The sequence below is a fragment of the Gambusia affinis genome, linkage group LG19 (assembly GCF_019740435.1).
Source record: "Gambusia affinis linkage group LG19, SWU_Gaff_1.0, whole genome shotgun sequence".
Classification (NCBI taxonomy): domain Eukaryota; kingdom Metazoa; phylum Chordata; class Actinopteri; order Cyprinodontiformes; family Poeciliidae; genus Gambusia; species Gambusia affinis.
Window position 1 is genome coordinate 21,384,412 of NC_057886.1, and position 21,186 is coordinate 21,405,597.

Here is a 21,186-nt window from a genome sequence, read left to right on the forward strand (position 1 = left end):
GTTTTCTTGTAAATGTTTCAAACCTTTTATTTAGACTCTAAATAAATGAACTAAAAGCTCTAATTTTTGTTATTACAGCAGGTTTGGCTCCATCTGTTTCAATAGGAAACCCTCATTAGAGTTGCACCCTTTGGGAATGTCCTGTAAAATTAGCTTTACTGGAGTAAATCCAGCTGGGAATCTGCTGCCACTCTGGGAACTTTCAACAAGGCAGAAAGCGTGGGGATAAAAATACACGGCCCTCTGACCCGGCGGTACCTGGGGAACGGGACGAGCTGTGATGAAGGGAAAAGGACGCCTGATTCTCCGCTGACCCGGTCCGTGATTCTGGGAAATGGATGGTGGCACTAAAATAAAGCAGCTCCAAATTACGAAAGGACAGCATCCAAAAACCTGATTTCCACACAAACTACATTTTATCTCCCCATTGTTCTACCATTACAGCCAAAGTAGAGACAGGAAACTGCTTTCCTGCAGTTTTATTCTCATTATCTGACTAAATGTTTCTGGTTATTTCTGGAAATAAACTAACCCAAGCTTTGCTTTTCATAAACTGATAACATGGTTTCTTAAAACGATCTTAGTGTTGATGCTAAAAGCTGCTAAATATTAATTTATTTAAACCATTTCTTCATGTCAGATATTCTGAAATTTAGACCTAAACGATTTTAGACAGTTTGGGAAAATATTTCTACAACTTTATGTTTTAATGGTATAAAATGGATGACTGATTGTTGGATGGATGGATGGATGGATGGATGGATGGATGAATGACTGATTGTTGGATGGATGGATGGATGAATGGATGGATGGATGGATGGATGGATGGATGACTGATTGTTGGATGGATAATTCTTATTTAACTTCAGATCATTAAAAGTTCATGTTTAATTTTTACTTTTAGCTGCTCTTGTCTCTTATCTTTCTGTCCATTTCTTCGTCCTTTCTGTCCCTCGTCTTTCTCCTTATTTGCCGCCGTTTCCGTGACGTTTGGCTGAAATCCGTCCCGGTTGGGTTTCATCGTTGGTTGTCCTGATTGGACGGTTCCCGGCGGCTCAGATGAGTCGGGTTAACCCACACTTGACCCAAAGCCTGTGACGTTTGAATTTCTGTTTGATGGGCGTCTCTTCTGCCTTCCTCACCTCCGCCGGAAACATCTGAGAGACCCATTTGTCCTAAACGGTGGACTTTCAGCAGATGGGACAGCTGAAAATGTGGGGCACTCTGAATTTTTCAGAATAAAAAGCTTTTTCTAGGCAGCTTATCGTCTAATTTTAAAGCGTTTTTGTTTTAGGGTTTTCCCCTAGTTGGTGCAATGATGCAGTCAAGCTTTAACCTTCATCCACCCTGAGATACATTGAGCTCATTACAGGGCCACGAGCCCAGGGAGGGTTTGGGCTCTTCAAACAATGAGCGCGATAACACAGAATGTAAGTCACAGCGGTTTTCATTAGAGAAACTGCAACAACACAACAGTTTACACCCTTTACTTTCTGAAATGCCAGACTTGTCTCAAAGTGACAACGTTTACTTCCTGACCATGGCATTGTATTGTGGAGAAAAGAAGAAAATTCACATTTTGCACATTTTTGTACTTTCATCTGGGTTTCTGCTGCTTCTGAAAACAGTTAGAAAACCCAACCAGTCATTTTGTCATTAGGAAATAACTTCATGTTTTTTAACGAGTCTGGGAAAAGAGTTGTTTCAAAAACCTCAAGAATATAACGTCAGAAATCAGCAAATCAACCGTTGCCTAGCAACCCCAATGTAATTTTGCCCGTTGCCCAGCAACCCCAGTGGAATTCTGCCCGTTGCCCAGCAACCCCAGTGGAATTCTGCCCGTTGCCCAGCAACCCCAGTGGAATTCTGCCCGTTGCCCAGCAACCCCAGTGGAATTCCGCAACTGAACTTTGATGCAGACCAATAAAAGCAGTCTCTGGTCCGCTTACAAAACATTACGGGAATAAAGTCAGAATGTAAATGACACTTTACTCTTGTACGATTTAATTCTCGTAATATTACTATTTTCGTACAACTTTTTTCTTGTATTATTGTGGCTTTAGTCTAGAATTATTTTGACTTTATTCTCAAATGATTTTTTCGGAATATTAAAACTTTATTCACAAAATTGGCTTTATTCTCGTACAACTTTTTATAATTTGAAACTTTATCATTTCAAATTATAAACGACAAATTATGACATTGTAATACTTGTACAACTTTTTTGTGTTATTTCAATTTTATTCTCATGCAACGTGTTTGTAATTCACGACTTTATTCTCACAATATAACTTCATTCTTGTAATATTTAAAATTTATTCTTGTAACATTGTAAATCTCGTGCAACATTTCTTTTGTATTATTTCGACTTTATTCTGGTAAAATTATGCATTTATTGTCGTATAACTCTTTATTCCTATTTGACTTTATTCTGGTATTTTTTTGTTTTTATTCTGGTATTTTTGTCCTGATTCTCCGACGGAGATTCCCGATTGGAACAATCCAAGCCTTTCTGTTTCTGTGCTGTACATTAAACTCTGTGAAGTTTTGGCACGCAGGTCAAAGGTCACTGTCCTGTGTGTGTCTGTTTCAGTTTCAGCTGCTATACTGTAATTACCCCAATGGGACTCGCGGCGCGGCTCTCTTTCACTCCAAGTCTGTGATTTCATGTATAATTACTTGCATAATTACAGTTCCCTCCATCCCACTGTTTCAGGAGGTCTGTTTCTGTCTCACTTCGCTCACACGTACACAACAGCAGTCACCCTCTCCCCCCTCCCCCGCCTGCTGCTGAAGCTTGTCACTTCTCTTTGTCTCGTCTTCGTCTCAGCCAGGCCTGTTCTAATATTGGAAAAGCAGCAGCAGATACAGTGGCGCTGCCATGCTAACTTATTAATTATGCAGTCGCACATCACTGACTTGACGAGCCTTAAGGTTTGTCACAGGGAATGTGGGGAAAACAAAACACTCCATTATTATTATTATTTATTTATTTCCGGGTAAACAGCAGCAGCTTCACCCAAACCGTTCTCCTCTTAGTAAAGTTTCGAAAGGCTTCAGGTTGATGCCAGCAGACACAATTAATGTGATTGCTTAGCAACTGAGCGTCGGTTTTTACGGTGAGGAGAGCTGAAGCAGAATATTGAGGTTACGCACCGTCTTCCTGAAGGATGTGTTGTTTTTTTTCCCATGCGGTGGATCCCCAGCGCCGCTTTCATGTGTCAATCAGCGGAGAAACGCGCCACACTGCGTCTCGGGTTAACTGACAAAAACGTTATGTCAACATCCGCGCACACGTAAACACGCCTCAGCAGCCGGGAACGGCCCAGTTTCAGGCGGTTTACTGCACGACGTGCGCAGCGGAGGGCAGAGAAACCAAATATAACACTCAACTTAGAGTAGATCTACTGCAGTAAAAACAAAAGCCATCCAGGAAACTACTGAAGAGTGTAAAAGTATTTGGTAAAAAGTACTCAAGTTCTGCGGAATTGATCAAATTATCAATCATTTAATAGTTAAAATTTACATCATCACCAAAATATTAAGTTAAGTGAAAATTTTGGTATTTTAAGGACAAAAATGACAAAAATTCATTTAAGTAACAAAAAAATAAAATCAGGCAAAACGTTGTTTCTTTTAATAAAAAAAACTTATTAAACTTTAACAAAAACTGCAGCTGTGTGTCTGTGTCTGGTGACCTTTTGGTTAAAACATGTTTGTTTTTCATTCAGTGGGGAAAAAATCCAGAAATTTTACTCTAGAGTAAAAATACTTAAAAATAAAATTACTCGAGTAAAAAGTAAATCGTAATAAAAATAATCCTAAAACTACAATTTTTTTCCAAAAAGTTACTGGAGTAAATGTAAGTAAGTATATATAGTTAGTTAGTTTCCAGTAAAAAAGTATCTGGTAAAAAGTTTGCTCAGGGAGACTTTACTGATATATTTATCATGAGATATAATAAAATATAAAAAGTGTAAATTTTTATATTTAAGGACGAAAATTATTTTATTATTTTATTTTATTTTTTTGTGACAAAAAAATAAAATCAGGCAAAAGAAATGTTCCCAAATCAGAATCTGTCAATAAAAATCTTATTAAACTTTAACAAAAACTGCAGGTGTGTCTGTCTGGTGAATTTTTGATTAAAGCATTTTTTTGTCTTTCAGTGGGTAAAAAAATTCTGAAATTTTACTCAAGTAAAAGTAGAAATACTTTGAAATATAAAGTACTCTAAAAAGTTACTCAAGTAAAAATGTAACTGAGTATGTGTAACTAATTACTACCCAACTTTTGATGTACGCTTACATACAAATATACAAAAAAAAAAGGAATGTGTATGAACTATATCCCACACATGGGGTGCTGTGCTAGAACGGGCGCCAAACAACGGCGTAAAATTATTTCTAGTTAGCGTCTATAAACTATAACAGAGGCACTCCTGCAATCGGAGTTAATGATTTACTTGAATTAAGTTTGGAAAAAAAAAGTACGTTAAAACTTTTTATAAGGCGCTTTTTGAAAACAGATTCAAAAAGCCTTTTGAAACTTTTGTTAAAGTTTCAAATGTTTTTAATGAAAGAAACTAATTTGGAAACAAATTATTTTGCCTGATTTTGTTACTTTGTCATTTTGGTCCGTTTGATTATGTAGTTCTTAGATATTGATTAATAATTTGATCAGAACTTTTTAATAAAGACTTTTTTACTCTTTCTTGAGTCATTTCTTGGACAGCTACTTTTCCTTTGGTAGAAATATGTCAGTTCTGCTCTTGGTTACATTCTGGGTTTTCTTGCCCTCTGATTTGGACTCTGACCCTCCGGATGGTCAGTTGTGCTCTTACGCCCTCTGCTGGACACACCGTGACCTCATGCAGCCTAAGGTCCTGCTCTCCGCAGTTTTTGCGCTACATTTGATCGGCTCTTGCATGTTTTTGAAGTCGGCTGGTCCAGGTATGAGCATGCTGACCCAGGGTAATCTGGCGCCTCCCAGCACAACAAACGGCGCTGTGTTTGTTTTGCGGGTGTGTAAATTAGCGGTAATTCGTTTGCTCAGTAATGACGTGGGAGAGCTAATTAGGCCAGCGCTGATGGGTGCATTAATTAGTCTGTAGCGTGTGATGCTAATGAGGCCCTGATTTGGAGCGCGTGTTTGTGTAAGTCGTGTATCTGAGAAGGCCTCGCGCGATAGGTCAGAGCACGTGCGGCTGTGTATCTGTGTAAGAGGCTCTTTAATCCCTGTTATTCCAGCATGTCTGCAATGCCTGGCTGGGTGTTGATCCTTCCACTCAGCCATCACACACTCAGGAAGCAGGAGTTGGTTTTTGTACGGCAGGCCGTTGTAACATAAAATCTGTTCCGTCTGACCTCTACGTAATTACGCTCCCTAGTCCAGATGTCGAAAAGTAATTTTTCACCAGACAAAACTAGATGGGCCACTTAAGATATCTGCATTCATATTCTGACAAGTAAGAATAATAATTCAATTGAGCTACAAGTACATTTTAACAAGTCAGAATTTTTTCAAAGTATCGTCTCAAATGACGTCACAGGATTCGTCATCTGAACGGCCACGCTTCCGTAATTACATTTTTATATTGCATTATTTTGTAATATAAAATACAAAACAAAAATAAATTAAATAATATTGTGAGAATAAAAGTCAAAATAATGCAAGAATAAAGTCTTAATTTAATATTTAATTTCCCTTTTGGATTAATAAAATATTTCTGAATTGGAATGAAAATTCTTTAATTTTACTCATAAAACTGACTTTATTGTTGTATTATTTTGACTTTATTCTCATATTTCAACTTTATTTGCATGAAACTGACTTTGTTCTCATAATAACCATGACTTATCTTGCAATATAACTTCATTCTGATATTTTGACTTTTCTTGTAATGTGACTTTAATCTCATGTTTTTACTTTATATTCTGAATTTTATGGCTTTATCATTATTTTTATGGTTTCTAATTATGACTGATTAAAATTACGTTTTTCGATATCTGAATTAAAAATTGCTGCCACAGAGCTGTCCGATCAGTTGCCTGGAGAATTTTTGGTTTTATGCACAAAATTATCAGAAAATGTCATTGTAGAAAAAACTCAGTAGTATCGGATACAAGTTCAACACAAAACTTTGTGAACTTGAAGACTGCTTTGGATTATCTGCCAATAATTTCCCATTTTCTCACTTCTGTAAAACAATACAGGTAAAATGGCTTTGAAAAGCTAAAAGTGCTGCTAACAACCCATTCCCAAACTGAAAATGGTGGATTTTAATCAATCTTTTTTCTATTTCTTATTGTTTTATTTAAATTTAAAAGATGTTATGTAAATCTGTGATGTTTTGACTTTTCAGAATACTAATTTAATATATCTTAAAAAGAAAAGCCGTCATTAAAGAAATCTAAAGATATTTCAGAAAGAAATGTGAGTAGTCAGAATTCCTGTTCCAGTCTAGTTAAAATATAATTAGAGATTTTCTTAACTTACTAATACGTCTAGTCATAAATCAGATATCTGGAGTGGAAGTGTGGTGAAACTGATTTTATGATCAAATGGCCTGCCGTAATTTTGGTGCCATAGAAAACACATGGACACAGAAAGAAACCAGAGACACAGGGAGTGGTAATGGATGTTTTATAATGGTTCAGCGACAGGTCCGCTTCACGGCGGGGGGCCGGGGAGATGGCGGCTTTCTGCAGGAATTTACGGCTCGATTCTGATTGGTCACAGCAGAAGTGAAGCATGATCTGTTCTGATCATATTTATTCATGACTATCCTGTTATTCATAATCCATTTACTGTTTCCGTTGGACTGTGTCCTCTGGAGCTTCATTTCTCTTCCGCCTTCTCCTGCAGAACTGTGGAAACAAAAACCACCAAGTTAAATACATGCAGTATTTATACTCCACGTTGTGTCACCTTACATCAACAAACTCCATACAATGTAAAAACCAAACTTTTACCAAGTATTTCTGTTCTAGATTCTAGTGCAAATATCTTAGTTCACTTGAAATAAGACAAAACTAACTTTTGAACAACATATATGAGCTTTTTTAATGACTTAATATTGGCAAATTATTTGATTTACAACATGGGAAAAATGTATTTTTATAAGTAAAATAATCTGCCTATGAAACTAGTATTTTTCATTAATATTAAGGAATTATTTGTTTAAAAAAAGCTCAGACATAAAAGTTACATAAAAGACATTTTGTCTTATTTAAAGTAAACTAAAATATTTGCACCAGTAACTGCACAAAAATACTTGGTAAGATTTGGTGTTTTTGCAGTGTAGGAACAAATTGTTTTTTCAAAAATAATGTAATACGTTTTAGTTTTATTATTTTGAAGGAATGTCTCCCTCTCACAACAGAAAGTGTCTATATTTATAGATATCTTTTGATGTTACCCACTGTGTGTAAATAATTACAGATTAGCATAAATTCCCAAATAAGTTTTATTAGATTAAACCTACTTCATATTGGAAAGATAAAACTGTTTACTGTCTCAAAACATTCAAAAACAGAAAATCTGTTTCCTTTTAGCATTTGACTGATTGTAAGAGAAAATTGGCCAATTTCTATTAAAGCCACAGTTACTAGTTATACTGTATAACTCTACCTGCATAAGCGAACTGGAACTCTGCTGGGGTTGCTAGGTAACGGGTGGAACTCTGCTGGGGTTGCTAGGTAACGGCAGAGCAGACCTGAGCGAAGATGCTCCCCGCCCACTTACCTTCTTCATATCTAACAAATTTGGTGTCAAATATTTGTGCAGTAAAAGTTTTTGTTTGTGCCGCTGTCAAATCAAAGATACAAATAATAAGAGTTTCCAGAGGTCATCAGAGGTCATCATGAATATCTTCAAAGGAAAAGAAGCACAAATAACATTTGAGAGCACAAACGTAGTTGAGCTGACTGAAGTTTTTCTTTCTTTTCTTTTTTTTTTTTAAACGGCTTGTTTTCCGTTAACATTAAATTATTTCCAAAAACTGGCCTGGTGGTTTTTTTTAAGTGCTTGGCCTGTTCTTGGACACAGTTGAATCCCAAAATGAAGAACAACATGTGAACTTTAAGATGTCTAATAGCATCATAACAAAGCCTGGCTGCTTGGGAGACGAATATTGACCCTTTGGAACTACGTCCCTAAATCATTCGAGGCGCCATGATGGATGTCGGAGTGTTGAGCAGAGCCTCTGAAATTGTTTTGAAATTGTTTTCTAAAGTTGATTTTGCCACTTTATTCGTGGCTTCTAGTCGTTCTAGTCAAGCTAATTTCTCTGTGAACCAAACTCCCTCCTCTGTTGACCAAATTACTGACTTTGCCTGAATTCACACCACATGATTTATATTATTATGTCATAAACAGCGTTTCCTTTCAGATCAGAGCTGCATTAAAAACATACAAAAGACGAGATGTTGACCAGTTTTTCCCCAATACTGCATGAAGGTGTGGTATCATCTCCGTGGTTACGGTTAGATGCCTACCTTCTCCATAATGAGATATTTGATATCTTTATAATCATACTTACTTATGAAGTTCATGAATGTTTTTACCTTGTACAAAGTGTTCGCTGTAAATCCACGTTTACACCGAAGGCTGACAGTCATTATGATTGACGGCTGATATCCATCGCTGCGTTTCGTTCCTCATTAAAAGTCATAATATAAAATAACAAGTTTGGTTTCCATCCTTGTATGTTTGTTCAACCGACTGCGCAGCATCCTGTGGCCATTTTTAAAGTGAAATCAACTAAATAGAACCGATTTTAGGCTACAGATGTCTGTTTCTAGACAGGCTTTAAAGGAGCCATTGGTCGTTTTGACGTCTGTCACGGCGCAGTGGGCGGAGTTATGAAGAGCGTGACGTCATGTGTAAAGGGTCACCTTGGAAACCACATTGAGTTTGGTTTGTTTTTATATATCTGAAAGGAAATTCGCACCTCGAACCTCCAGCTTGCACTCCACCTCGTCGGCCCCCAGGTCGTTGACGGCCCTGCAGGAGTAGCGGCCGCCGTCGAACAGACCGGCCTTGCGGATGTTCAGGGTCAGAACGCCCTGGTGGTTCTGCATCAGGAACTTGGGGTCGCCGTCGATGGCCATGTTGTTCTTCATCCAGATGATCTTCGGCTGCGTTGGGGAGGGAAAAGGTGACATTAGGTCAGTGTTTGTGTTTCTGATCTTTCCGCTCCTGACAAGAAAAGCCTTTTATTGTCCTGCGCCGACAGTTTGACTCGTAAAACATAGAAAACATGAAACTGCAGCCAGACGAGGTAAAATGGATGCAGGAGGCAATTATTTTATTTATTTTATTTTTTTAATTATCTTATTTTTGTATCGCTAGGATGAAATAATTAAAGTAAACTTTATTTTTCTTCATCTGTTAATTTAAATATAAAATATGGCAAGTGATAATATATAAAAATAAGAAATAAAATCAAATAAAATTTAAAATGAGCATTTCCACAATTAAATTAATACTTTCATCAAATATTTACATAAAATTTAATAAAATCTCAGCTTTTTATTCTTCTAATAATCATAAATAAACAAAGTGTGAACATTTAAATAATAAGAATGACATATTTTAATGATAAATAATGTTAATGGAATATAAAACTTTACATTTTCAGATGTTAGAAATTTTTTTTTTGAAAGTAATTTTATTTACTTAATCAGTAAAAATGATCCATTTGTTTATTTTCATTCTTTATTTTTTGTGATTTTTATAAGAATAAGAAAAAGTTGAGATTTTTGTAAATTTTTAATAGATTTAATGTTTTTTATTTTCTTAAGATACTATAATATATGATTTATTTATATTTCTGAATTTACAATGAAATTCTTGTTAATTGTTGTTTATTTGCAATAATATGTATGATTCCATACATGCCTCCAAATGTTTGTAGTGAGAAAAACACAGATTTTATAGTTTAGTTATTTTCTGACTAATCTGTTTGAGTTTTTTTAAGGAGTTTTGCTTTAATTCAGATTAAGTCTCTTAATTCATACAAATCGTTTTACTTTATGGTTTTACAGAGTTTGGTACCTTGGGGCAGCCGCGGACGGCGCAGCTGATGGCGGTGGTGTAGCCGGCGATCACGCTCCGGTCCACCAGGGGAGCCGTGAATTTGGGGGATCGGTTCATGTCCGTGTCCTTGAAAGCTTTGGGCTGATAGAGCAAACCTAAACAGAAAGAAAAACAAAACACGCTGTGAAAAGCAATGTCTGCTGCACCGCAGACACCCTGCGGAAACAGTCATTGTTTTTATTCGCTCAAAAATCCTTTGACCTGCTACAAATCACCTTCTTGTCCTTTTTCTTTTTGGAGTGATCTTTTAGTTTGGCTTCTCGTCCTTCTGCTACTTTAAATATTTATAAATAGTTCAAAAGCTAAAGATTAGCTAAATACATGGTTAAATATTCAGTATGCTAACAAAATATTTAGTTTAGTTCTTAATCTAGTTTCAAACTATGTATTTAGCTAGCAAGCTAAATGTTTAGCTTTCTGACTATATATTTAGTTAGCAAACTAAATATTTAGCTTTCTGACTATATATTTAGTTAGCAAACTAAATATTTAGCTTTCTGACTATATATTTAGTTAGCAAACTAAATATTTAGCTTCAAACTATGTATTTGAGTAGCAAGTTAAATATTTTTGCTTCTAATAACTATTTACCTACCAAGCTAAATTAGCATAAAACTAAATATTTAGTATGGAAACATAATATTTCACTTCCATCTATGTATTTGGCTGGCAAGCTAAATATTTAGCTTCGAATGGTTTAGCTATTAAGCTAAATACTTAGTATCAAAGTAGATATTTAGTTATCAAGCTATATATTTAGCTCCAAATTGTATATTTAGCTAGAAAGCTAATTGTTTTCCATCAAACTAGCTCGATACTTAGCAATGAGCTAAGTATTTAGTTAGCATGCTAAATATTTAGTTTCAAACAAAATCCATTGGTGAGATAAATATTCAGTTTGAAGCTAAACATTTGGCTTGCTAACTAAGCTAAATATTTAGTTTGTAAACTTTGCTTGCTAACTAAATATTTAGTTTTAAACTGTGGCATTCATAATTTAATATCAGAAAAATAACATGGTCTGCGACAGACTGGCGACCTGTTCAAGGTGAACCCGCTTCTCGCCCGGAACGTAGCTGGAGAGGAACCAGCAACCCTCTCGACCCCATTAGGGACAAAGGGTGAACAGAAAATGGATGGATGGATGGAAATAACATGGTGCAAAACCCAAAATTTGACTGTATCTTCACAAACGTCACGCGGTTCTTGTTTTATTTTTATTTTTTTAAAACCAGATCTCAGTTTCCGGTCCGTGTGTTTTGGTTTTCGGTTTGCAGGGATCTTTTTCACCTGTTTTGTCGATGACGGCGTTGTTCTTGCTGATAGCGGCGTTGTCGCTGAGGCCACAGATGTTTTCGCTGAACACTCGGAAGGAGTACTCGTTCCCCATGACCAGGTCGGACACGGTGCAGCTGAGCCTGTGGTTGTGCTCGTGGACCGTGAACCACTCCTGAGACGGAGACAGGAAGTCCAGGCCGCAAGAGTTACTCAATCTCCATCCAATAATCTAATCATCTAATCATTTTTTAGTCAAGAAAATTCACCGGAGAAACTTGTAGATCCACTGTTTGGAACGATAACTCAGAGCTTTAATTTACTGCAGTTCATTTCTGTTTATTAAAATTTGGACTTTGGAAAAAAAATAAAATAAATTTGTCTTGTGGTAACATCTACGATGCTAATTTTATCATTTCTCTGAGCATTTTCCAGTCTGATTGTTTGATTGCTTAATTGAATTTTGGCCGCTGACGAGATTTAAAGAACAAATCAGAACAAACAGGGATTACATCTAAAAAGCAGTTACATGACAAACATGAGCAGAAAAGTATCTTACACACATTTATAAATCTTTTCATTTGTAAATGAAAAGACTTATAAATAATCTTTTCACCACAAAATGTTTAGAAATGGTTAACGCGGTCTAGCAAAATGCAGAAAAACAGCTTTTTCAATCTATTTGTTGTTATTCTGTTTAAATCAAACACTATTCTTTATTACAATGAAATACAAACAGAATAAAGAAATAGAAACACCCTCCTGGAAGCATTTCCTTTAGCACAGATTAAAATAAGCTAGCGGTACGGATTGTGCTGATGTTTTTCCGCCCCGGCATCGTGCTAGCACACATTAGCATTCTCCAGAGCAGCAAATTGCTAATTACTTTAAATACTTTCCTAATTCTATTACTTTTACGTATCAATGCTTTTTCAATCTATTTTGCTGTAGATTTATACAACATATATTGACGCTAAAATATAACCAAGCTAGCACAGATGAGTGGAAGAAGCGGATAAAAACAACAACAATGCAGCTTAAAAGTTAAATCTTTCTAGGTATTAGTGGTTGCTAATTGATTCCATGTTCAACAGCAGCTGGGATAACTGCGTTTCTCTGTAATTTGGTTGTGCAGTGAACACTGTTAGGAATATAAAGCTCCTAACATTTCCATCCAGCGTGGCGCAAACATGAGTGAAACGAAGTGTTCGGAGGCAGAAAACTAAAATCCATGAAATGAAAAGCAGAATGAGTCTCTGCAGAGGCGCAGAGGGCTGCTTAATTGGGTAATAATTCTTTGTGGGTTTAATATCTTTTGTGTTACATGCAGTGATTTAAATTATGGTTTAATATGTATCAATTACAGCCTTTTACTCAAAATGAAAATATTACAATCTGCTGCAGAACGAAACCGGAATGTGGAGACTGGCTGTATTTTTATTTTAATGGTTTGAAATGAAGGAGCTCTGGCATTTTTCACAGTAACATTTTAAAGAAGAAGTGATGCAGTGTGAAGATAAATAAAGACGCACTTTAACCATTACAGCAGATTTGATAGATACGCTACTATTATCCTGAGCATCCAGGGAGAAACTAATTGGTGCATAAATATGAAATAAGCCCTCCACATGGAAATGCTCCTGTGATTTTAGAAAAATGCGTTTATCTGCATTTATCCAAAGGAACAATCATCTTTAGAAATATATTTATTATTAGTTGAGTTAATCGCAGGGTCTGTAATTAATTAATCGTAAAACTTCTATTGACAAAATAAGCAACATTTTTAATTCAAAGACAATTTTTGGTGCTGAATTTGTGAAAATGATACATGAACTCAACAACAAAGATATTTTTTTATCCGTCTGGAACCTTTATATGTCAATAAATAAATAAATGATGGAATTAAATGCACAACCAATCAGAGCCAGGAGGCGGGTCTTAGCGCTGTCAATCATCATATGTGTAGCGGAACCTGCTGTCCTGTATACGTAGCTGTCATGTGATGTCACACTTTTGGCAACTTTGTAGCTGACGGCCATCTTGGTAGGTATTTGTAACTAACTGTCATGACAGTTGCTATGGAGTTGCTATGACAACAATAAACAAGCCACAAGCTTAGAACCAGCTCTTCCTCAGTGATTTTTGTCTCTACTCACCTCTGTGTCGTACCGAGACGAATATCAGTGATATTTACTGTAGTACTTACAGTAAAACTAGCAAGGTTAGCTTAGCTGATGTAGCTTTTATCTGCTTGCTAAGACGGACATGAACCCTTTGTGTATGTTACTACTTACTCAGCCAGTCACCAGAACTAGATTTACCCAGAACACACTGGGACTATTCCTCCTTCATGTATACCTTGGTCTTCTTGTCACATTTCTGGATGGTGTAGCCGATAATCTCGCAGTTGCCATCATCTGTGGGTGGCTTCCACTCCAGCGCGGCGTTGAAGCCCCAGACGTCGGTGACGTGAACGTTGATGGGCGGGCCGGGCTTCTCTGGAGAGATCGCAAAGCAGACAGAGGTGAGTGGCAGGACTTTAGGTGAAACTCAGCAAATTTGACTGATTAATTGATTGATTTATATAGAGCTTATTAAAGACCAACTAAGGTGACCCAGGACTGGAGGATATGGCTGAAAAACTTACCGTGATCAGTTTTTTTGTTTTAAATATCTGAAATACTCCTGGTTCCTGCTTTATCCACAATGTTTTCACTCTACGTCATTTTTTATTTTTAAGCACCTGTGAGGCACGGTGGAAAAACCTGAAACTGCTGCTGCACACGTTACTCAAGAAGCTGTTGCTAGGTAACCAAAGAGTGAGTGAGTTAGCTGATGCCACCAATGTAACTTAGCTAGGGGTGAGAAGTAAAGCAGCTAAAGCCTTTCCTCTGCCTACGTCTCCCAGAATGCTGTGCGGTTCTGGATCCGAGTTCAGGGAATATTTTATATGTTGAATATTCTAACTATTGATATTGATCACATTTCTATCACAATATATAATGTTATTGATTTATTGTTCAGCCATAAGGCAACCAAAGCACTTTACAGTAAAAATCTCATCACAAGAAAAAGAAAACATTAAAAATAAAGAAAAAATGTTGCTACGCTACATGGTAGTCTTATAAATATTATTTATAAAAACACCATAATAATCGAGTCCAACACTAACAAACGCATGAACTGCCTTCTCCAAGTCAGTGAAAGTAAATCTTTTTAAACAACGTTAGATCTTTTAAAAAACAGATTTAACAGTGGAAGGACAGCCTTTATTTTTTTAAATTAATCTTTTAATCAATCTAAACTCTCAATCAGATATTACCTCTTGGTTTCTGACAGTTTTATGTAGCTTAAACGTCAGGACACTCACATCTGTGTCACCAAATAAAATACATTCAGTCTTTTGCTGGAACTCTGTTCGGGTTGCTAGGTGACAGGGTTGCTAGGTTACGGGCTGGGCTTTACTGGCGTTGCTAGGTGAGGGAAGTGCCTGACGATTTATGATGTTACATTCAGGAGAGTTTTCCTAAAACATTAAATTATTAACTGTCAGAGTGGTTTTTTTAAGCACTTTGTTTTTAGAAGCTGTAGGAACCCAAATAAATAAACAAAATTTTTTATTTTTTTTCTCCCCAGCAGGGGGTCTTTTTGTGACTCTAGTGTCCCTTATATGACAGAAGGCTGACAGGAAAGGGGGAGGGGAAGGGGGGAAGACATGCGACAAATGTCGCCGGGTCCGGGAATCGAACCTGTGACGGCCGCGTCGAGGACTGAAGGCCTCCAAATGTGGGCCGCGCTATCCCCTACGCCCCCACAGCACACCCATAAATGAACAAAAATGTCCAAAACATGTACTTTGCATAATACGTCCTCCATTAAGAGACAAATAGATTTGTAAGTCATCTGCATAACGTTTGAAGGACAGTTTGTGTGCAGATGTAACTTCTCCTAGAGGCAGGATCTTAAGGGAAAAGGGAAGGGAGCCAAGGATGGAGCCTTGTGGCACCCCACACACGACACAGAGAATGTTCTGTCAGACAGGAAGTCAGCCACTGCAGCGTAGAGCCACGGATACCGACAAAGTGTTTTAAACGAGTCAGGAGGACAGAATGCTCCACCGTGTCGAAGGCTGATGATGTAAGGTCCAACAGAACCAGAACAACAGATTTGTCAGAAGGGAAGGATAAACTCTGCCAGACGGCTCCGAGACGAAGAGAAATCCCAACAATAGATCAGTTTTGCATTAAAAGAGATTTGAAGAATGAAGATTGGCAGATTAGCTTTATGGCAAAGAAAAGGACTGGAAGGCAGAGAAAGGAAAACTGGCAAAGCAACAGCATGCTTTGCATTACAAAGAAGAAGAATGAAGTCTGTTATTATTCTCCCGTCTGTGTGGTCCTAGTGTCAGCAAGTATGGGAGCAGATATGCTCGAGTGTTTATCATCCATCTCACTCTGCTGCCTCTGTAGTCCTCAGCGTGGTGACGGATCATCCGGGGAGGAGGCGCCATCTGAGCCGCTCATTAGCTCAACCTTCCCAAAACCGCTAAGTGACAGAGTCGCCCTCAAAATTCAACCCTAATCCAAGTCAACGTGCAAATAATCCCCCAGGAACCCCGACCCACGGCGGCGGAGTTAGGATTACGTCTCAGAGGGGAATGAGCTCTTTGATGGTTCGCTGCTTTTAGTCGCACGTCCCTCGGATCAGGAAATGAGGAATTATCATCAAGTTTGGAGGAGAAATCTCGACGTGTCGCGGATTTGGAAACAGGTTCCTAATCTTGTACCTTGTGAAATTGGAACATGCGTGATGCGCTAATCCTAATGAGAGAACATGCAAGACAAGGAGGGCAAATGTCAACGTCACACAGGTGACGAGTTTAAGAAGGAAAATGGTAACTTTTAAACAGAAAAAATAACTAAAACAGCTCAAACCTGGAAGGTTTTGCAGGTTCCTAAAGTAAAGCTGTTGCAAATTATCACTTTAGTAATCAAGTATTCGAATATTTCCCTTTCTGTAGTAGCTACTTTAGGTAGTAAACTAAATATAAGAGAAAATGCTGGTGAATAAACCACTCAGTTGGTTCTTTTAGTAAGAAAACATATTAAAAGACAATATGAGTACAATATCATTTATTTTTAGAAGTGTAAAAACTGATGAGAAACAGTTCATATTAATTTGTAAAAATCAAAAATCAAACTTAGTAGACGCTGCTTTTCACATCACATTTAACACTCAGTCTCTAGTTTACGACAGTTTATTAGGAGCATCGAAGATACCAAAATAAGGAGGAAAGTTTAGCAAAATTGAAAAGTTGTTTTCTTGAAAATACTCATAAATGTAAAAATTAATCTCTGGAAAAAACACGGATATTTCTGAGCTACAAAAGTGGAAAATTTGCTAGAAAAAAGCCAAATATTGAGGTTAATCTCAGAAATTTGATAGAAAAAAAGAACATTTTGAATTTTCTGAGCTCCAAAAAAACTGAACATTTTCTAGGAAAACCCAGAAATTTTACATTGATCTCATAAATCTAGAAAATAACATATTAACAAATTAAAATTTTAGATTTTTTAAATTCAGATGTTTTTTAAAGAAAACTTCTCAAATTAGTCTTAAAATTTCAGGGGTTTCTTCAGAAAAATTTTGACTTTTCACACTTATAAATTTCCATGTTTTTATAGAAAACTTCTGATATTAACTTAAAAATTTCAGATTTTTTCCCCCACAAATTTCCAGGGTTTGTCTGGAAAACTCAACATTTTGAGTTTTTTGGCAGGAATTCACACCTTCTTTTCTATCTATAATTTTGTTAATTTGCCTCGATGAATTTTAAAGCTGAGGTGCTCGGATCATCGGCTGTCCTGGCGTTGGTTACTGACCTACGACCTGGATCTCCAGGTCTGCGCTGTCCGTCTTGTCCTCGATCTGGACCGACAGGGTGTACGTCCCTGAATGTCTTCGCTCTGCGGAGCGGATGAACAGGATGGTGTCCACCTCGCTGGTGCGGGTTCCCACGGATTTGTCCTCCATCAGGGCTCCGTCTTTGAACCAGGTCACGACGGGTCGAGGTTTTCCCTGCAGTCAGAAAAAAAATCAGGAGAGATCAACTCAAAAAAAGAAGAACTGTAAAGGTGTGAAGAACCTCCTGTCCCTCTTTCTTCCTCTCATGCACACACACGTTTTTCATTTTAGATTCAAGACGTTTTAGAACTATTTCAAATGTGTGAAAACAAAGAGGGTGCATTTATTTTCCACTAGGACTGTAAACAGCAGTGGCAGTAAAATCGGGTTGGATATTTCTCCAGTTTTATTGGTACAAAAACAGCTCCAGGAGCAAAATGTCCGCCTCTTATATAAGACGACAGAACGGTTGATGCTCTCTCTGTCTCTGGAGATCATCATGCAGCTTCGTTCTCCATCTCATCTTCCTCCTCTGAATCACTTTCTTCTTGTCTATTTTCGTTTACAACAAGCCTTTTGCTGCTTGCGTTTAGCTTCTTCTTTACCAGCGCCATCATTTGCAAGTTGCTGTCAGATGCTGTAGTTGTCCTCGTGCCTTTAAAGCTCTCTCTCTCTCTCTCTCTCTGTTGCAGGTGATATTTACAAAACAGATTTTGTAAGTATCAAAGAAAATGCATCCATCAGGGGGAATCTCAGTTGTTGGTTCTTTTAGTATCCAAAACACACGAGAAAATGTGCCTGAGTGTGTTGCACAGTCATTTTCTTTAGATAATTTGCTGCATTTTTCAGCAAATTCTTGCAGAAATAAAGCGTTGTGTTTAAGACGTAAGCTCTTGATTCTGGGATGCTTTCGATCAGAGTTTTAACTGAAACGGCTCTTCTTAGAGTCTCAAATGATATTTTGACGCATGACTTCAGCTTTTGATGCCGTTTATCATCTGACGCAGGTAAAAGGGGCATTAAACTGGAAAAACACAACAATCTACCAGGTATCTTTGGTCTAATTTCTACTACAAACATCTGAGCACACTTGAAATAAGACAAAACTGACTTACACGTAACTTTTCTCAAGAAATAGGAGATTGTTTTAAGTAAATAATTCTGTAATATTGAGGAAAAGGTTCTAGTTCCAGATTATTTCACTTATAACTTGGGAGATTAATCAATATAAAGGAATTATTGGCATAAATGAAGCTAATATATTGCTTTAAAAAGTTACTCTAAGTTAGTTTTGTCTTATTTCAAGTGTACTCTGGTGTTCCACAGGGTTCTGTTTTGGAGCCACTCTTGTTTTTGCTCCATTTCCTTCCTCTTTGTTCCACACAGTCATCCTTAAAGGAAATCTTTTGCTCTTATGCATTCAGACTTCAGTTTTTATGTTTCTCTAATCTGGAACAAACGTCTAGAAAACTGCAAAACAGCCGAAACACTGAGATCCTTTAAATCAAGGATAAAAGAGTTTCTTTTGATTAATAATAACTAGAGCATTGACCAGTATATATGACTTAATCCTTTTTATACAATAACAGAAATACATTATAATTGCATTTTATCGAATAAAGTGAAATAATTTGAATCACCATTAGTGGCTCAATTCTAGATGCATTTTGCGATTTTTATTTTAAAAGAGTCCATCCAAATAACTTCTTTACCGCTTTACAAAGTTGATTCTTCCAGAAACATTTAAAACTTTCAGGCTAAACGTAATAATTAAGGGTTGATTTGAGTCCAAAAGGAGGTTTTCCTGTTATGTTCAGACGCAGTCGAAGAGGCTTTGATCTGCAAACATGAAACCTCTGCATGTAAGGAAAACAAATGAACAAAGAAGTCGGTTTTACCTGGAAAGGGATCATCAAGTTCACCTTCTCCCCAACAGCTTTGATGATCTTAGATCTCATGTTGCGAGGGAGTCTAATCTTTGGATTTTCTGCATGAAAAGACGGATCACGCGTATAAGAGAGGCGTTAACGTCCCCAACATTAATCCAGAGGTTTGCAACCATAACAATCCAGAGACGTTTTTGCTCCCAGTCAAGCTAAATAGAGCTGGAAAAAATCACAGGACCTTTCGAAAAAAGACAACCTGTAATCTTTAAGACTGGAAATGTTTTGTCAAAAACCACTAAAAACATGCAACTTTTGAAGGACTTAAAATATTTTCTTCTACTGGAAGAAAATGTTTGTATACAACATTTACAAGTGAAAAATTATCAACATCCAGCCTGAAGAGAAGAACAACTGATCAAGTTTTAGTGTTTTTCTGTTGGAAAAAAATGGAAAAGTGCTAAAACTTGAATTTCTTGTTATTATTTTTTAAATCATTAGGTTGCAATTTTAGAAAAAGAGATTATGAGCCATTAGAAGATCCAAAGAGCCACTTGAACAAAAATATATGAATGTGTTACAGAAAATATTCTCTGGAAAACAAGAAAGACGTGAACCAAACCTGGGCTGCAGCTGATAATTACTTAGTAATCAATTATTCTGTCACTTATTTTGATGATTAATCGATTAATTGGATCAAATTATGGTGCTTTCTGCATAATTTTCATGTAACCATTTAAGCCTTCTTGATACAAAATTAGAAAAACATTAAAAGATGCAAATAAAAACTAGAACTGCAAGCAGTTATAATGGGTTCCTCACCCGACCCAACAGCGCCGTGCGCATATAAAAAAAACATTAAATGATGCAAATAAAAAATAATCCAATTACTTTTTTAAAATAAAAAAAATTTATATTTATTGCCTAAAATCCGATAAGTTTTCCGTTAGCATATGCTGCTCAGCCCTTTCTGCTTGATTTAGCATCAATTTAACATTTAGCATCAATAATTTGGTGGCAAAAGGTGCTTAATTTTGTTTACACAATTTGAACCAGGTGAAGCCAAAACTGTCACTTGCAGAGTTCTGGGTAGAAAATATTTATAGAAAAAGTTTTTTTTGTCTTAAATATCAAAAGTGTAAATATTTTTTCCACTGTTATGGTTTAATCACTGCTCTGAATATGTTAATACTTCAGAAAATGTCTTTTTCATTGAGTCTGTATACTCCAGTTAATGATTAATCAATTACTAAACTGGTTGACGATTATTTCAGTAATCGATTAATCACGATTAATCGTTTCATCTCTAAACCAAACTAAAGAAAAATTCTGAAAAAAGCCTAAAAATTGTTGCTCAGGGAGTTTTCAGTCTCTTACCAACGACCTCCCTGATGGTGACGGGCTGAGTCAGAGTGGCGGGGGGGCTGCGTCCAGCGACATTCACTGCAAACACTCTGAACAGCATCTTCTCTCCGGTGGGGAGGCCCTTCACTGTGTACTGGCTCATTTCCACTGGTTCCTTATTGGCCTGGATCCACTGGTCACCTGGGAAGACAGAGAGTTCATCAAACCTCCCAGCAAATCAAGAAAAAAGGTGTTATTGTTATTTAAAATTAGCATCAAGCATCATAGGAGCATCAGTCAAACTAGGGCTGAAACGATTAATCATATTAATCGATTACTGAAAAAATTAACTAATTTAGTAATTGATTAATCAACTAGAGAAAGTCATTTGCTGTAAGAACAGTAAATAAGCCAAAGCTGTGAAACAAAACAACATTTTGTACTTGAGCTAAAAAATAAAATAAAGCTCCTTTGCCTTTAAATATGTTGTACAGGAACACATTTACTACAGGAATAACATGTTATCACATTTTAGGCAATAAAATGTTTATGTTCTCATTTTAAAAAGGAGCAGAATTGTTTATTTGCATCTTTCTAATATCGTATTCAATAGACTTAAGTGCTTGAATGAAAAATCTAAAAAATGTGTAAATTTTTTATCCAATTAATCAATTAATCA

At 36.6% G+C, this 21,186-nt stretch overlaps 1 protein-coding gene across 5 annotated transcripts in view; it reads right to left on the reverse strand.

Annotated features, from left to right (window-relative positions):
* Positions 1-6,628: 6,628 nt before the first annotated feature.
* mybpc2a (myosin binding protein Ca) overlaps positions 6,629-21,186 on the reverse strand; it is a 63,762-nt gene continuing 49,204 nt past the window's right edge. For all 5 annotated transcript variants that reach the window (XM_044101430.1, XM_044101431.1, XM_044101432.1 and 2 more), the window contains 8 exons: positions 20,541-20,708; positions 19,179-19,267; positions 17,259-17,454; positions 13,735-13,874; positions 11,392-11,551; positions 10,060-10,196; positions 8,954-9,140; positions 6,629-6,869 (listed from right to left, as the gene is read on the reverse strand). In XM_044101430.1, coding sequence (XP_043957365.1) covers positions 6,841-6,869; positions 8,954-9,140; positions 10,060-10,196; positions 11,392-11,551; positions 13,735-13,874; positions 17,259-17,454; positions 19,179-19,267; positions 20,541-20,708 — 1,106 coding nt within the window. In that variant the 3' untranslated portion in view covers positions 6,629-6,840. The remainder of the gene's footprint in view (positions 6,870-8,953; positions 9,141-10,059; positions 10,197-11,391; positions 11,552-13,734; positions 13,875-17,258; positions 17,455-19,178; positions 19,268-20,540; positions 20,709-21,186) is intronic.